The sequence below is a fragment of the Terrapene carolina genome, unplaced genomic scaffold, assembly GCF_002925995.2.
Source record: "Terrapene carolina triunguis isolate 2854851 unplaced genomic scaffold, T_m_triunguis-2.0 Scaffold42, whole genome shotgun sequence".
In the NCBI taxonomy this organism is placed as follows: Eukaryota; Metazoa; Chordata; order Testudines; family Emydidae; genus Terrapene; species Terrapene triunguis.
The window spans coordinates 42,774,295-42,793,643 of NW_020664393.1; the positions used below are offsets into that span (position 1 = coordinate 42,774,295).

The following is a 19,349-nucleotide window of genomic DNA, read 5'->3' on the forward strand; positions in this document are numbered from 1 at the left end:
AAACGATGTTAAGTGAATCCAATTTCCCCATAAGAATTAATGTAAATGGGGGGGTTAGGTTCCAGGGAAATTTTTTTCCGACAGACAAAAGACTATAATATATATACACACACACACACACAGTATAAGTTTGAAACAAACAATTTAATACTGTACACCGCAATGATGATTGTGAAGCTTGGTTGAGGTGGTGAAGTCAGAGGGTGGTATATTTCCCAGGGAATGCCTTACTGCTAAATGATGAACTAGCACTCGGCTGAACCCTCAAGGGTTAACACATTGTTGTTAATGTAGCCTCACACTCTACAAGGCAGCACAAATGGTGGGAGGGGAGACAGCATGGCAGAGAGAGACAGAGAGACACACTGTGTATGTGAGAGACGCACGTTGCCCCTTTAAGTACCATGACCGCACTCTAAGTACATTGCCTTTTAAAGTAGATTAGCAAGTTGAGACAGCAGCTGCTGCTAGCAAGCTCCCTCCGTCCTGTGATCCCTGTCATGTCCCCCGCCCCCCCCGTAGAGATAAGGTACAGATGCGGGGGGGGGTCAGGAGTGGGGGAGGGAAACACCCTGACATTAGCACCCCTCTTCCCCGCCCCCTCTGCACAGCAAGCAGGAGACTCCTGGGAGCAGCTCCAAGACAGAGGGCAGGAGCAGCATACAGCAGTGGGGGGAGGGACAGCTGAACTGCCAGCAATTGATAGCCTGCGGCTGCTTCACAGGAAACTTAGGGGAGCGGGGAGCTGATAGGGGGGCTGCCGGCCCTCCCTGGTTCCAAGCCCCCACCAGCTAGCTGCAACGGGCTGCTCTTCCTGCAAGCAGTGAACAAAGCAAGAGGCTGCCAAACAATGTTATAAGGGAGCATTGCGCAACTTTAAACGAGCATGTTTTCTAATTGATCAGCAACGTAACAACGAAACAACGTTAACCAGCACAACTTTAAGTGAGGAGTTACTGTACTTCTCCATAGAATGCATAGTCAACCTGTGGAACTTGTTGCCATGGGATGCTGTGAAGGCCAAAAGTATAATTGGGTTAAAAAAATAATTAGATAAGTTAATGGATGATAGGTACATCAACGGCTATTAGGGACGCAAACCCATGCTCCAGGTGTCCCTAAACTTCCAACTGCCGGAAGCTGAGACTGGATGACAGAGGATAACTCAGAATTGATTATAAAAAGTAATTTTTCCTCTGCTGATATTCACACCTTCTTGTCAACTGTTGGAAATGGCCAACATCCACCTTGATTGCATTGGCTCGTTAGCACTACAAAAGTAATTTTCCGTCTCTTGATATTCACCCCTTCTTGTCAACTGTTGAGAATAGGCCACTTCCACCTCAATTGAATTGTCTCATTAGCATTGACCCGCCACTTGGTAAGGCAACTCCCATCTTTTCATGTGCTGTATATATATACTGCTTACTGTATTTTTCACTCCATGCATCTGATGAAGTGGGTTTTAGCCCACGAAAGCTTATAACTGAATAAATTTGTTACTCTCTAACGTGCCACAAGGACTCCTCGGTTTTTTTGACTGTAAATTTACAGAATTGACTGTAAATTCTGTCAAATGGTCTGTAATTCCCTCTGAAGCATCTGTCACTGGCCACTGTCAGAGACACGATACTGGGCTAGATCAGAGGTGGGCAAACTACAGCCCGGGGGCCACATCCGGTCCGTGGGACCCACCTGCCTGGCCCTTGAGCTCCCGGCCGGGGAGGCTAGACCCCGGCCCTTCCTCTGCTGTTCCCCCTCCCCTGCAGCCTCAGCTCACTGCGCCGCTGGCGCAATGCTCTGGGTGGCGGGGCTGTGAGCTCTTGCCGGGCAGTGCAGCTGCAGAGCCGCTGCCTGACCCAGTGCTCTGTGCGGCGTGGTGGCATGGCTGGCTCCAGCCAGGTGGCACGGCTGCCTATCCTGGTGCTCTGGGAGGCACGGCTGTAGTGCTGCCAGCCACCGGTGCTCCAGGCAGCGCAGTAAGGGGGCTGGGGGGGGGGGTTGGATAGAGGGCAAGGGAGTTTGGGGGAGTGGTCAGGGGCAGGGGTGTGGATAGGGGTCGGGGCGGTCAGAGGGTGGGGAACAGGGGGGTTGAATGGGGGCAAGGGTCCGAGGGGGCAGCCGGGAAGGAGGGGGGGTTGGATGGGGCGGCGGGGGGTAGTCGGGGCAGGGGTTCCAGGAACCATCAGAGGAAGTAGGGGTGGCTGGAGTAGGGGTCCCGGGGGGGGGGCCAGATGAGGCAGAAGTCCTGGGGGGGAAGGGGTGTCAGGGGGCGGGGCTGGGCCACACCTGGCTGTTTGGAGAGGCACAGCCTCCCCTAATCGGCCCTCCATACTATTTCGGAAACCTGATGTGGCCCTCAGGCCAAAAAGTTTGCCCGCCCCTGGGCTAGATGGACCATTGGTCTGATCTAGTACAGTTGTTCTTAGGTTCTGTTTCTTTAGTCATTTACACTGCCAACATCTTGCTTGTCTGGAGAGGCACTGTATTTTAACCACAGAGTACGTAGTGCCCACTTTACTTTACCTCTTATGACTAAGGCTGCGAGTTTGTCACGGAGATCACGGATTCCGTGACTTTCCGGGACCTCCGTGACTTCTGCAGCAGGTGGAGCGGCTGGCCCAGGGGCCCACCTGAGGACCTCGGGCAGCCCCTGGGCCAGCCGCACCAGCCACTGCTGGGTCAGTCTCGGGCCATCACGTCCCCTCCCTCCCACCCCCGCAGCAGCAGGATTTTGGGTGCATGTGGAAGGGGGCTCAGGGCTGGGGAGCGGGAGGGGGTGAGGGCTCTGGGTGGCACTTACCGTGGGAGGCTCCCTGGAAGTGGCGACATGTCCTTCCCTCTCAGCTCCTAGCGCCGCACGCTGCCTCCACCCGCAGGCACTGCCCCCGCAGCTCCCATTGGCCACGGTTCCCAGCCAATGGGAGCTGTGGAGCCAACGCTTGGGGTGAGGGCAGCGCACAGAGCTAGAAGCCGAGGGAGGGACATGTCGCCGCTTCCAGGGAACTGCGAGGAGCTGGGTAGGAAACCTGCCAGCCCCGCCAATCAACCCCCCTCACCAATGGGGTCCCAGGCCACCCCCCTGAGCATCCCTGGCATCCCTGAGCACCCGCAGCACCCACAGCACCCCCAAGCCACACCTCCCCTCAAGATTTAGCCAGGGGTATATAGTACAAGTCATGGATAGGTCACAGGCCATGAATTTTTGTTTACTGCCCGTGACCTATCCATGACTTTAACTAAAAATACCCTTGACTAAAATGTAGCCTTACTCATGACTACCACTGAACACAAATTGTGAGCAAAGAATTAACCAAGTCCCTAGACACATATGGGTTCTGAGACAATGACAGGGGCTTTTGTGAAGAATTTTGTTTTACAGTTATGAAAGCATGTTGGATTTCTTGAGAAATATGTTTTAACTATATGGAAGTCAAATTTTATTCACATGGGAAATAATGCTTCAACATAATAAATCTATTGCCTTCAATTAGAGTTGTGCTTATCAAAAGTTTGTTTTCCATACAATAAATTCCAATCACAGCAGCTAAATTGAAAAAGAAATGTCATCTTTATCTTCTTTTGAAAGTTAACATGATTGTGCTGCCATTTTGTTTTTGATGTGAATTACATTTTTTTTCTTTTTAATTTTGACATGAATATGTACATGTCATATATTGGATGTTCTATAATACTAATTTTAGGAGTTTTTCTGTATTGATTCCCAGTGCCCTCAAACCATGTTATATTAATTCTTGAACAAAACAGTTCTTAGGCTATTGCCTGGCAAATGGTAGAATGGTCTTTTCAGAACATATACTTTTCTTCTATTTTGTGGCTTGAGGGTTTAAGAGAATGACAAATATGACCATCTTCATAATTTTTCATATATCCTTACTCGGGCTGTCGATTAATCGCAGTTAACTCACGTGATTAACTAAAAAAAATTAATCACGACTGAAAAAATTAATTGCAATTAATCGCAGTTTTAATCGTACAGTTAATAGAATACGAATTGAAATGTATTAACTATCTTTGGATGTTTTTCTACATTTTCAAATATATTGATTTCAATTACAACAGAATAAAATGTACACTGCTCATTTTAAATTATTATTTTGATTACAAATATTTGCACTATAAAAAGATAAACAAAAGAAATAGTATTTTTCAATTCACCTCATACAAGTACTGTAATGCAATCTCTTTATGGTGACAGTGCAACTTACAAATGTAGATTTTTTTTTGTTATGTAACTGCACCCAACAACAAAAGAATGTAAAACTTGAGAGCCTACAACTCCACTCAGTCCTACTTGTTGTTCAGCCAGTCATTTATACAAACAAGTTTGTTTACATTTGCAGGAGATAATGCTGCCAGCTTCTTATTTACAATGTCACCTGAAAGTGAGAACAGGCGTTCGCATGGCACTTTTGTAGCTGGCATTGAAAGGTATTTACGTGCCAGATATGCTAAACATTCGTATGCCCCTTTATGCTTTGGCCACCATTCCAGAGGAAATGCTTCCATGCTGATGACGCTCGTTAAAAAAGTAATGCGTTAATTAAATTTTGACTGAACTCCTAGGGGGAGAATAGTATGTCTCCTGCTCTGTTTTACCCGCATTCTGCCACATATTTCATATTATAGCAGTCTCAGATGATGACCCAGCACATGTTGTTCGTTTTAAGAACACTTTCACTGCAGGTCTGACAAAATGCAAAGAAAGTACCAGTGTGAGATTTCTAAAGATAGCTACAGCACTCGACCAAAGGTTTAAGAATCTGAAGTACCTTCCAAAATCTCAGAGGGATGAGGTGTGGAGCATGTTTTCAGAAGCCTTAAAAGAGCAACACTCCAATGCGGAAACTACGGAACCCGAAACCATCAAAAAAGAAAATCAACCTCTGCTGGTGGCATCTGACTCAGATGATGATGTTCCTGCTAGTGAAGGCACTGTCCCTGCTAGTGAAGGCAGGGGGCTGGATTCGATGATCTTTCAGGGTCCCTTCCAGTTCTATGAGATAGGTATATCTCCATATATATGAACATGCATCAGTCTGCACTGCTTTGGATCATTATCGATCAGAACCTGTTATCTGCATGGACGCATGTCCTCTGGAATGATGGTTGAAGATGAAAGGACATATGAATCTTTAGCACATCTGGCATGTAAAAATCTTGCGACGCCGGCTACAACAGTGCTATGCAAATGTCTGTTCTCACTTTCAGGGGACATTGTAAACAAGAAGCGGGCAGCATTATCTCCTGCAAATGTAAACAAACTTGTTTGTATAAATGACTGGCTGAACAAGAAGTAGGACTGAGTGGACTTGTAGGGTTTAAAGTTTTACACTATTTTGTTTTTGAATGCAGTTATTTTTTGGATACATAATTCTACATTTGTAAGTTCAACTTTCAAGATAAAGAGATTGTATTACAGTACTTGTATGAGATGAATTGAAAAATACTATTTCTTTTGTTTTTTACAGCACAAATATTTATAATAAAAATAAATATAACGTGAGCACTGTACACTTTGTATTCTGTGTTGTAATTGAAATCAATATTTGAAAATGTAGAAAACATCCAAAAATATTTAAATAAATGGTATTCTATTATTAACAGCACGATTAATCGTGATTAATTTTTTTAATCGCACGATTAATCATGATTTTTTTAATCACTTAACAGCCCTAGTTCTTATATGTTCAATATAAATTATGTAGATTATGTGACTACTACAAGAATCTGGTATGTTTTGGATAGATGTTTCATATGGCTACTTGGTTATGAATAAAATAATTATTTAGCTGAATGTTCATCACATGTGTTAGTTTTTCTGTTGCTGAAAGTACAGACAAGTGTGAGGCTGTAATCATCTCAACCTTCACAATTAGTTGGCTGAAGGATACATCTCAATTTTTTTTTATATATTTGTTTATCACCATCAACTTACGCAGCACTTTACAAACAGAATATATTAGTTGATCATAACACTTAAGACAAGATAAAAGTTCAAAAAGATTTAAAAAAAAAATAGAGAGAAAGCTAAATGTTAGGATTGAAGAACTGAATGGAAAATAGTGTTCTCAAAATGTTTACTACAGATGTTCATCAGGCTTGCAGAATTACAAACTGAATCAGGTTTTACAAAAGTGCACCTTGGCAATACTCAGTACTAGGGAGCTGCCAAAAAAGTCTGAAGAGAACTTTAAGATGAAAAGTAATAATGTACGGAATTCTTTCTTAAAATAACTAGACAAATAAATAATATCAGATATTTAATAAACAAACTTCTATTATAACAGTAATGGGGTAGTCAATTGAACTTTATGAGAGCAGAAAGTTATATTAAAAAAAATCTGGAAAAGCTACAGTGCAATAAAATATGTTGATTAAAAATTGACACTGTTTAAAGTTTTATTGGACATGTGTTCATATGACTACGTTGGGCCTAGGAGACAAAATGCTTCAAGTTCAGAACATTGAACATTTTTTTAAATGGGGGGGGGGGGGAGGAAAGCAAGTCCTAGCAAAAAGTTTCACATATTCTTGAAAATATTTTATAATTGAACAAAAAATAATTTGGACTTGGGAACAGCTGAACTACATTTCTGTCTACAGCTATGAGTTATTCTTAGATGGAAGAAGAATAAGGAGGTCTCTAAAAAGACAGATTTTTATATACATCATTTTTGCAATGAAGGAATATGTTGAATAATTATTTTGAAAAAAATGTGTTGGTCACACTTAAGATTTGTACAAGAAACCCACCACTAAACTGTAACAAAACAATGGTCATACTGGTTAGATAAAGATCCAGGCTCCTCCTTCATACTATCACAGAAGAGCAACCCAAAGCTCAACTGCATACTTTATACTGCATACAGTTCTTTCAAATAGCATAGAGCTAGAATGCTCATGCAATCCTTTTTACCCTTGCTCCGACTGAAAAAGACAACTCTGCACCAAAGCAGACTCTGAAGTCAAAAAGGCTTATTCACCTAGGCCTGGTCTACACTAACCCCCCAAGTCGAACTAAGGTACGCAACTTCAGCTACGTGAATAACGTAGCTGAAGTCGACATACCTTAGTTCGAATTTACCGCGGTTCAGACGTGGTCCACACGCGGCAGGCAGGCTCCCCGTCGACTCCGCGGTACTCCTCTCGCCGAGCTGGAGTACCGCAGTCGACGGCGAGCACTTCCTGGTTCGACTTATCGCGTCCAGACCAGACGCGATAAGTCGAACCCAGAACTTCGATCCCCAGCCGCCGAACTAGCGGCTGGGTGTAGACCAGCCCCTAGTATGCAAAGTCAGATTTCTAATGTACTGAAAAGACAAATTACAATTAAAGATCAGGTTTGGCAATGAACATTTTGGCCTTCATTACTGATAGATGCAACTTAATGCACCCAGATAGTGATGATAACTCACCAATTGAAGCTGGCGAAAGGAAAACATCTGGAATGTCAATACCGTTGCAAGTAAACTTGAGTTACTTGGGCTGTAGCCCACGAAAGCTTATGCTCAAATAAATTTGTTAGTCTCTAAGGTGCCACAAGTACTCCTGTTCTTTTTGCGGATACAGACTAACACGGCTGCTGCTCTGTAACTTGAGTTACCTTGTTACAGTAAAAAAAAATCCTGTCTCCTGTTTTAAGAGAGTTAAAGGAACTACTACTAATTAGTTTAGTTAGAAATCTCCATTAATTCATCCTAATAGCACATGATAATTGAAAGCAATTGAACTTTATGAGAGCAGAAGGTTATATTAAAAAAACAACTCTGGAAAAGCTACAGTGCAATAAAAGATGTTCATTTAAAATTGACATTGTTTAAAGTTTTACTGGACATGTGTCCATATGACTAGATTGGGCCTAGGAGACAAAATGCTATATTTTCGATTACATTAAACTGTAATAATTTTATTTGTAATTTTTCAAATAATGTTATTAAGTGTATACTTTCCCTTGTAAATTTTACCAGCTATATTCTAAGGTGTTCCACAGAAAACCAAAGGCATGACAAAAATAGGGGGGCCAGAGAGGAAGGCTTTAAGCGAGTTTTATAGTCTCCCAAACCTGGAGTCAGCACAAGCTTAAAAGTTAATGTCACCTGGCTGCCAATGGCCACAAGAGTTCATCTTAATCATTTGGTACGACTTGGCCATAGGAATATTCCCTGAATTGAGGGCCAGAAGCGGTGACCTGGTGTAGGAGCCTACAGTTTGGGAACCTCCTACTGAATTGTGTAGGAGTCACTATATACGCTCATCATCCACAGATCCCCAGTGCGAAGTCCTCAGTGGGTTGGATCCACCAAGCTTTACTGCTGCTGCTAACCATCTGAGCAGCGCAAACTGAGCTGTGTGATGGATCTGGCCCTGTATTTTTATAAGTGCATGTATGAATTAATAAATAATAATGTCAACTCACCAGTCATGGACGGTGCCACTTTTCTTTGCCCTTTGTGGTCCACAGTACCTTCATATGCTACTGTAACATCATAAACTGCATCTAAGTAATTCTTCATTGAGTCAATGGCAACATGAGTTGCCTTTACACGTGGCGTCAGCACATGTTTTAATACTGCAAGCCCTAGGAAAGAGCACAAACACACATTGGAAGGATACAATTAACTGGACTTAAATACTGAAAATATACAAAGGAAAAGTCATTTTCAAAAGATGATTGGTCAGGGGTTTCCAAACTATGGTCTGTGTAGAGCAGTCTGGCTACATATTGCTGGTTTCTCCTACTGATATCCATTTGCTAAACTGCATTAAAAAGACAGAACATATTTAATGTATTTTTACCTAAACAACTACTGTAGTTGCAATAGAGACATTATGTGATTGTTAATGGAAAGGGACGCTGGTCCACAAAACAATCTCTGAGGAGTAAATTTCAGAGATATGGTTCACTGTGGAAAGGTTTGGGAACCTCTGTAAGTAGTAATGAACACCATTTAAATTCTGCAAGTGGGGTGTGTGAAAAATGTCATTCTATAGCTTCTTTCTGACTCACAGCGGTATAAAGGGAGTTGAAATTGTGAAGAAATGTTAGAACAAAGTTTGTTTCCTGAAATTTTGTATCCTGGAACCAACTCAGAAGGCAAAACATAAACACAGGTAAATTCAAACAAGTTTAATATTTGCCCAACATCTTACTCCCTGTGTGCAACCAATTTTTTCTCCATTACATATTGAGTTCCATTACTCCTCGATATCAGTGACATAGAAATCTATTCAAATTATGTGTGATTAGACAGGATGCTATTCTTGGCTGCACTGTCAAAGTGTAATTGGTGATTTCGATATGCTTACATTGTTTCTCCTCCCTAAATACTAATTCTTCCTCTTTCAAAAGGCATTGTATAACCGCAACCATCCCACTGTTTGAGAAGTCAAAAGTGTGGTTATTCTGATAGTCCATCAACTCCAATTTTTCAGTTTGCCAGAAGGGGCTGATTAAGAGCAATCAAAGGTCTTTCCTCATATGAGGAACCAAATTCTGTTCCTAACTAAAATGATGCTGCTATACTAATGGTGCAGTCCCCCTCTCTGTGTGTGCATACATCTTTGCAACTTCTGTTCCTGGCCCTTCCTCATCCCATTTTCTCTACGATTTTGTTTTCACTTTGCACAACATAGCAGCACTGCTGCTTATACCACCACTGCCAAGGGAGCACAGTCTGAAATAGCAGCAGCATCACAAATGGGATTCTACTATTAAGGAAGTTTGAAAAAAGCAAGGACGGACAGAAAAAACATGCACGTTCTCCAGCTCCACATCACATTTAACCTGGAGATATTTGATTAATCCTGTTTCCACACTTTTATAAAATCAAGCCAGTAACAGAAAACAGATAAGAGATATCATGTTGAGATCGGTATTATCACTTTCCTTCTATCCTAAGGTGTGAAATGAGTATCAGGAAATATCACTACCCATTTATTTTACAGAAATAATATTTTCATAATAATGTGAATCATGGAGCATCACAGAAGCCGGAGACTGAAAAGAGACAAGGATAACTGTTCCCTAGAGAATATACTTGAGTGCTTTGACCACTCCAGTTTAAAATGGACTCAAGTAGTGAGGCTTTCACAACTTCACTTGAGAGATTACTATACAGTCTAACAGATCTCTCTTACAGTATATTATCCCTTCGATTCAACCTGAATTGTTCTTTCCTCATTTCTATTCCATTATTGCTAATTATACCATTTGGATCACTAAACAACCCATCCTTAGGACAGTAGTAATGCAGTTGTGTGTTTTGATTGGCTCAGCACAGCCATTTGATGTATAATTTTTGATAATGTAACTGACAAGATATTTGTTTAAAAACACTTCGCATTTCAAGCATGAAAAATGAAGTCTTCGCACATCTGACCTGGGAGCTGTTTAGCAACTGGAAACTGAAGTTTTATTCTTGTGAAATTTACTCTTCACCTGTGCTTTAAAAAAAAAAATTAAAAACAGAGGGCTTTCAAAAGTTTCCATTAGAAAATATCTCTTCATGCTAACTGAAGAACTCATAAGCCTTGAATACTCTCCCAGTTTATTCTGTATCTTCGTTTGTATACGACTGGGAAAGAATTCTTTGCCCACCAGGGAGGAGGAAAAAGGCTAAAAAAACCTCAAGATACGAGAACTAATGAATGGTATTTGCCAATGACTGCTAAGAGGGCCCATAGCCTTCCATCAATAAACTATAACAATTCCCATTAAAGTCAGTAAAGTGTTATGTGGTCTCCAGAAGACTATATCCCCAGGCAAACAAACACCTTGTTATTTGCAAATATGTCTTAAGATTATTTCGACAATTCATGGGAAAACAGTTTTCAAAGGTAACTTACTCTCAACTCCATTAAGGCAGGCAGGCACATAGTGAGGTGGATAGAACACTCACTCCTCCTGGGGATGCTAGAATACCCGCTGCATTTTTCACACACAGTAAAGATGAGCAGATGAAGGTCTAATTCAAAAGATACTCAAGCATGTGTCTAACTTAAACATATAATCTCACTGACTATTGGTTAATGGGACTATGTCTTGCTTAAAGTCAGACACTGAATTGAGGCCTTAGAAATGGCTTAGATAAAAACTGGAAAAAAAAGCTTACTTCCAGCTGACAGGTGCATAACAGAAGATAGGTTGAGCAGATGTGGCTGGGGAAATGTGGAATTAAGAAAACAACTGTGAAGGAATGTCAAGAGATCTACACTCCCTGAACAGCTAAACCTTCAGAGTTTTCCTGAGGAACACCGAGGTGTCCATTGGCTTGCACACTGGTTCAGTCTGAAGATCTGTGTGACTGGACACAAAAAAGTACATAGTTTCATAGCACCCTAAAAGTTTTAACCAAAATGTTTAAAATCCATGATTGCTGTGGCTGACCATACCCATTTCTATGTAAGAAAACATACTTTTGAGCATGCCCAGAAGATATGTACTTTTATCTGTGTTTGATAGTGAAACTATGGTCTGGTTCCACAGAGTTTGAACGTGCACTGAATCTCAGAAACAGATGATCTGAAGTCAGTGTTTTGATGTTTTAAAAATACTTCTATAAAATGGACCGCATGTGAAGTGAAAAATTCCAGTCTCTTGCTGTTAACAAAACTTCTTCTCCAAGTAAAATATTAGAACGCTTTGGAGATTACTCACTTTTAGCCTCAACTGTTCCAAGGAGATATTCTATCTTTTGTTGGTTCTGTCTCAAAAATGTTCCCCATGCCGCCTGTTCACTGAACACCAGAATTTCCAAAGCAGAGAGTAAACATATTAAATACTCCAGTACTGCTTAAGGAATTTTTGAATTTACAGAGTTAAAATATTAACAGTTTCTTTTTGCTTAGGACTTGACAAAATCATTGCAACATTTAAAAGGTTTGCCAGTGACTGCCTGTTACCCCACATTCTTTAAATAAATCTTTACAATGCAGAAGGCTACAAGAATGCTATGACAAAGTTTGAGACACCTTGAAGTATTCTGGGGAGAACCTCTGGGATTTCCTTCACTTCCTGACCTAACATTGTGAAACTGCCTTGTAGTACTGCTGAGTGCTATTAAACAATTCATTTCTAAAGTGCTCTGGGATCCTTAAAGTTGAAAGGATCTGTATAAGTCATTATCCCTATCTTGCTTCTTTAGGAGTATGTAATGTTGTAGCGATATTGGTGCCAGAATATTAGAGAGCCGATGTGGGTGAGGTAATATCTTTTATTGGACTCACTTCTGTTGGTGAGAAAAACAAGCTTTCGAGCTTACACAGAGCTCTTCAGGTCTTGGAAAGGTACTCAAAGAGTATGTCTACACTGCAGTTGGACACCCACAGCTGGCCCAAACCAGCTGACTCAGGGTAAGGGGCTTGCAAGGCTCAGGGTAAGGGGCTGTTTAACTGTGGTGCAGACGTTTGGGCTTGGGCTGCAGCCCGAGCTCTGGTAGCTTCCCATCTCACAGGGTCGCTGCAGCCCAAGACCGAACAGCTACATTGCAATTAAACAGCCACAAGCCCAAGCCCCACGAGCCCAAGTCAGCTGGCATGGGCCAGCCATGGGTTTTTAATTGCAGTGTAGACATACCCAGAGTGTCACAGCTAAATACAAGGTGGAACAGATTGTTTAGCATAAGCAGTTAACACATTTCAAGAGATCATTCAAGGTGAAGTAGCCCATTAACACATCTCCAGTCACAGGGGGGAAAGGAATAATCATATAAAAAAAAAAAGCTGGAGGGGGGGAAGAGGGTTAAATGGGTTATAGATTGTTGTAATAAGTCATAGATCAAGTGTCTCTATTCAGTCCATGATTTTTAGTATCTAGCAAAGTTATGAATTTAAGCTCCCAGGCTCAACTTTTGAAAGTGAAGTCTGCATCCTTTGAGAATGAGGACTCAGAGGTCAGCTATAAAGCGATCGCTTTGCGAAAAAAGTGTTCACCCACAGGTGATACAGTGTTTTTGTCTTTTTTCATTTTTCTATGTAAGTTCCTTCGAGAGTGTAATGATTCTCTCATTTCACCCACATAGTTGTTATCGGGGCATTTAGTGCACTGAATGAGGTACACCACATATACGACAAACCCTACTTGCCCCAGTGATATTTGTTTATTCAATATTACATCAATTATGTAAATATTTAGAAGCATAATATGGTTGCCATACTTTTTTTATTTTGTGAACTGTCACTTCAAACGATGTCACTATATTATGTTTCAAAATATTTATTCTGTAAATGTACTGCTGAATATTACAGTATTGTACCTGCAATTATATAGTTATGGGTGTGGACATTCCATTCAACACACCTAATGCTGCTTCAATTTTCCCAAATATATTCCTTGTGGCCTGAAATTTGTCATTCCCCCTGCTACCATCACCACATAGATCTTTCTGGAAACATTTACATCCATTCAGACAAAAAAACACAAACCCAACTCTCTCTACATTCAAGGAATACTCTATAATTTGCGCATGTTCAATTAACTCTATTCTGACTTGATTTTCAAACTCTGCGTTTACACGGTACTCACTGAGGAGTGTGTGTTTTGTTAGTTTTTTTTAAAAAGTATGACCATGAATGGGATTGTTAGTTTCAATAGGGGAGGAGTACTACTGGAAATCAGGCTTAAATGGGAACAGAGTTCTTTTCATGACCCGGTCATTCACTTAGGTGTCTATTTGGGAGCTATTAGGTGCTGAAGGGACCACTGTGATCATCTAGTCTGACCTCCTGTATAACATACGTCATAGAACTTCCCCAAATAATTCATAGACTACATCTTTTAGAAAAACATCCAATCTTGATTTAAAAATTGCCAGTGATAGAGAATCCACCATGACCCTTGGAAAATTGTTCCAATGATTAAGTACTCTCAGTGTTAAAAATTTACACCTTATTTCCAGTCTGAATTTGTCTAGCTTCAACTTCCAGCCTTAGACTGTGTTATCACTTTCTCTGCTAGATTGAAGAGCCCATTATTCCATATGTGTTCCCCATGTAGGTACTTACAGAAAAAACCCAGTTACTAACCTTCCATAACTGTTGTTCTTCAAGATGTGCTGCTCATGTCCATTCCACATTAGGTGCGTGTGCGACCGTTGCTGGACATTCTTCCCTCAGTGGTATCTGTCAGGCCAATTCTAGTGCCCTCTGGTGCTGCGCGCTTATGCACCAGTATAAGAGGTACTGCCAGCCATGCATCCTCTCAAGTTCCTTCTTGCTGGCTAACTCTGACAGAGGGGTATGAGGTTGGGTCACGGAATGGACATGAGCAACACATCTTAAAGAACAGTAGTTATGGAAGGTTAGTAACCGTTTTTTCTTCTTCAGGTGTTTGCTCACATCCATTCAGGTGACTCACAAGAAGGACCTCAGGAGGTGAGCTTGGAGTTCATGAACATGCTGACTACAACACTGCTCTTCCGAATCTGGCATCGTCTTGAGCCTGTTGGGTGATGGTGTAGTGCTATGCAAAGGTATGCACCGAAAACCAAGTTGCAGTCCTGCAAATGTCTTGGATTGGAACCTGCGTGAGGAATGCTGCTGAAGAGGCCCAAGCTCTCATGGAGTGAATGGTAAAGATGGCTGGAGGTGGGACATTTGCCTGCTCGTAACATGCCCGAATGCAGGAGGTTATCCCGGATGAGATTCTCTGGACTGACACTGGAAGCCCTTTCATCCTTTCTGCTATTGCTACAAAGAGTTGTGTGGATTTGCGAAAGGATTTAGTCCTCTTGATATAGAAGGTGAAGACACGCCTAACGTACAACTGCTCTTCTGAGTTCTTATGAGGCTTTGGGAAGAAGACTGGCAGGAAAATGGCCTGGTTGCTACGGAACTGTGAAACCACCTTTGGCAGGAAGGCCAGATGGGGGCGCAGTTGGACCTTGTCCTTGAAGAACACCAGGTATGGTGGTTCTGACGTAAGGGCCTTGATTTCAGAGACCCTTCTGAGTGAGGTGATCGCTACCAAGAAGGCGACCTTCCATGAGAGAAGCAGTAGAGGGCACAACATTAGCGGCTCAAAGACTTGAGCCTTGAGAAAACCAGGTTTAAGTCGCATGGGGGAATCATCTCATGGACCTGAGGATAAAGTCTCTCCAGTCTCTTAAGAAAAAGGGCCATCCGCTTGTGAGAGAACACTGACCTGCCATTCACTGGTGGGTGGAAGGGTGAAATTCCTGCTAAATGCACTTTGATAGATGCGAGGGCCAGACCTTGCTGTTTTAGATGTAGCAAGTAGTTCAAGATAGACTAAAGGGAAAACGGAATTGGAGAGAGGCCTTGTTGGGATGCCCATATTGAGAGATGCTAACATTTGGCCAGGTAGGTAGCCCTAGTGGATGGCCTCCTATTACTTAACAAGACCTGCCAAACTTGTTATGAACAGGTCTGCTCTTCTGGGTTCAGCCATGTAACATTCATGCAGTTAGGTGAAGGGAATCGAGATTTAGGTGGAGTAACCGATCATGGTCTTGAGAGATCAGGCCAGAGCAGAGTGGAAGCAGGGTTGCTCTTGATAGATCTAGTAGCGTGACGAACAAGTGCTGGCATGCCCACGCTGATGCTAGAAGACTAACTTTTGCCTTGTCCCATCTGATCTTTAGGAGGACCTTGTGAACCAGAGTGGCTGGGGGAAATGTGTAGAACAGGAGCTCTGTCCAGGGAAGCAGGAAGGCATCTGAGAAGGAACCCGGGCTGTGCCTGCATAGCGAGCAGAACTGATGACATTTCCTGTTCTGCTTGGTCGCAAACAGGTCTACCTGGGGAGACCCCCACCTTTGGAAGATGAACCTGGTGACCTCTGGGTGAAGTAACCACTCATGGTGAGAGGAAAAGGATCTGCTCAAGTGACCTGTCAGTGCATTCAGAGCTCTCAGAAGATGTGAAATCTCAAGGTGGATACTCAATGCTCTGAATGGAGTTGATGGTGCCGCCGTGGGACCTGGGCTGGAGGAGTGGCCTGGCGCACGTCACACTACTGCCTTCCCCATGTTTGTCCTCCTTCTGCATCGGTGAGCGCCCTCTGTCAGTGTGCTGCTTACTGTGCTTCTTCCTCGTCACCGGAGATGGGGAATGGTGCTGGGAAGCATGTGGTGCCGGAGGAGCACTTTGTACTGAGTCTGAAGTGCTTGGTGCAGAATGGGAGCGGCTTGGCTCTGAGGCTGGTCTGAACACGCATTCCATTAGAATAATCTCTAATCTCTGTGTCCCTTTTTGTACAGGGTCAAAAGTCCAGAGAGATCTGGCACCGGTCTCTCATGTGAGTTTCTCCCAAAAACTTCAGACAGCTGGAGTGTGGGTCACTCATGGGCATAGGCTTGCCACAGGAGGCACAAGGTTTGAAACCCAGGGACCAGGGCATGCCCCGCCCCAGCCCCTTGCCAATAGGGAGAGGGAAGCCTTGCCGAAGCAGGAGGGGTTGTTACAGCAACTGTCATGGGCGGAAAGAAGGAACTGAGAGGGTGCATGGCCGGCGGCACCCCTTATACCGGCACATAAGTGTGTGACACCATAGGGTGCTAAAGCCATCCTGATGGATACCACTGAGGGAAAAATCTCTGGCAATGGTGCATGTGGTACGCACACACCTAACGTGGAATGGACACGAGCAAGCACTCGAAGAATATGAAATTTTGAAAATATGATCCTGTTTTGGAGATTAGGGTGGTCACTGGGAAGCTGTTACCTGTGAAAGTAGAATGAAGTTCCTTCCCATTCCAGGAGTTACTGGTGAGCTCTGAAGGCCTAAGCACAAAGTAAGCTCTGATTTTGGGCCTGCCATTTGGGTAATAATGAAGATGGTCCAAGAAATATCTTAAAAAATAAAAACAGTAATGCACTATTTAATATGCTTAGCTCAGACTATTGTAGACAAATGAAAGTACTGGGCATACAACACATCTTTTAAAAGTATCTGTTTTATAAAAATGTTAGATATTCTTGCAATCACTTGATAATCTTTGCTAAAGTCAACATACCATAATTTAAAATCAACTAATTACAATTATTTTGACAGCCTGTCTGCATCCAATTCACAAAACACGCTATGCTTAAACTGTTTTTAATATTGGGCAATACAAAGTTAAGACTCTATGTTAAAGTATTTGAGGTCATGAGATTTTACTTTAAAAGCCAAAGAAAACAAGCTAAATATCTAATGTCAGACTTTACCTTGTAATGCTATTCTCATTGCTAATATATAGAGGAGAAGCTAATTTTTGAATTTTATCAAGTTAGTAAACTATTATAAAAAATACAAAGTCTTAACAGACAAGCTAGGGGGGCCAATAAATCCAAAAAAGAACTGGCCTCTATTAAAACGGTCAGATAATCTAATGAAAATCAAGAGCACAATGATGTTTCAAGTATCATTCTGGTGAACAGATTCTAGTAAAAGTCAAGATTATTTCAACCCAGAAAAAATAACTACTCAGCAGAGATGAATGGGAAGCTTTCCCTCATGAGTACGAAGGCCTAAGCCACCACCATCTTCAGAAATTAACTTTTTAATTAAAAATAGATATATAAATGTCTGACAATTCACTTGTATTCCTCCTCGATACAAGTCGTATCTGAAGGCAATGAACAGAGAAAATGCCAACCAGAGCCTGGAAAGATCAATGGATAGTTATAATGAATCTGGAATGCCTATATCACCAGAGCCCAAAACAGACTGAAACTTAGACCTCAGAGTCAGGCTGATCAACTAAAGATCACTGTCTAATATGCCTTTTACCATTCATAATTTTATTGCAGACAAATCACTGGACAAGAAACCTGGCTGAGTGATCATCCAGGACTAATATTAGGTCAGCTGGTTCCCCTCTTTTCAATCTTACCCCCAGAAACTGTATTCACCACAGACCAAGAGAGAGGGGGGAGGGATAGCTCAGTGGTTTGAGCATTGGCCTGCTAAACCCAGGGTTGTGAGTTCAATCTTTGAGGGGGCCACTTAGGGATTTGGGGCAAAATCAGTACTTGGTTCTGCTAGTGAAGGCAGGGGGCTGGACTCGATGACCTTTCAAGGTCCCTTCCAGTTCTAGGAAATAGGATATCTCCATTAATTTAATTTAACATATCTGGAGGAGAGGAGCCATGATATTATTTCCTACCATGTTCAGACACAGGAAAATCTAATTTGAATCAGACTCCCTTGAGTATCTCCACTGAGAGTCCAAAGGGACTAACCTGGATATTGTTCTAATCTAAAAATCAGACACCAAAGGCTTCCCAGAGGAACTGACAGAGACACTGTCTAACATGGCGACGAAATCCATAAGACTTGTTAACTTGTAAAACAAACATTTTCACAAACTCTCTGAAGTAGTCCAAAATCTACTTTTCCAAAAATTACACATTAGGGTTCTCACACAGTCTCTGACCCAAAACAAACCCAACTGAGGAGCATACCATGAGGTAAGAACACAGGAAATACAAACACCTCCCTTCCTCTCCAATCTTCCTCCTCCAGAGATAAATGAAAAGTCTTCTCTTTGCAAGGCATTAAAAAAAAATCACGACTGTGATTACCAAAAATTCAGGGACCCTTTGAAATTCCAAAACTTACTTATGGGAAACTCCACCCAACCAACAGACCAACGAGTAAGAAAAATCTATGGACATACTCATTACATTCTAACAACATTTATGGACACTTTCAAAGTATTCTAAAGTCTCACACCAATCCTCACCCAGATTATCATGGTTCACAGACTGGCTTTGAGCAATTTAGAGGCTTATGGAGAAAAATACAAGATTTGGTAATGTTAATTTTAAAACTCCACAATGGTGTTTTCTGTGGATGAAAAGTGGAGAGAGAATCGTTTAGTTTAACCCTTTTCAAATACTTTCTAATGGGTTCAGATAGATCAGTATCCAGTTGTCTGGATTTATATACAGTAAAATCCCTATTTTATGAACTAATTGAGAATTGAACAGTCCATAAAATCAAAAAGTTCATAACATTGAACACCTGAAAATTACAGTAGGTACAGTGCATAGTATACATAACGAACGGTAACAAATGTATACAATAAAAATTATTTTTCTTTGAGAGAACTGAATCCCTTGCTATCAAATCTCTTAGTTTTTAAACCTGTACAATTGCTTGAACTTTGGATGAAGGACTGAAGTCATATTTGGCAGCAGGAAACTGACTTAGACAGCAGAAAAATGGTTCATATAACTGATCATTCGAAGATTGATGTTCATAAAATCAGGGTTCTACTGTATTGGTTACATCTATTGATAAGGGATAAACCAGGCCTGCACAACACAACACAATCAGGGCAGTCAGAGCGCGGCGCGCGGGGCTGAGGTCGCTCCCCCCC

At 42.0% G+C, this 19,349-nt stretch overlaps 1 protein-coding gene across 2 annotated transcripts in view; it reads right to left on the reverse strand.

The window, feature by feature from the left end:
* The window catches only part of AGPAT5 (1-acylglycerol-3-phosphate O-acyltransferase 5), a 142,548-nt gene that overhangs the window by 21,118 nt on the left and 102,081 nt on the right, over positions 1–19,349 (reverse strand). For both annotated transcript variants that reach the window (XM_024222876.2, XM_024222808.2), the window contains one exon: positions 8,441–8,602. In XM_024222876.2, coding sequence (XP_024078644.1) covers positions 8,441–8,602 — 162 coding nt within the window. The remainder of the gene's footprint in view (positions 1–8,440; positions 8,603–19,349) is intronic.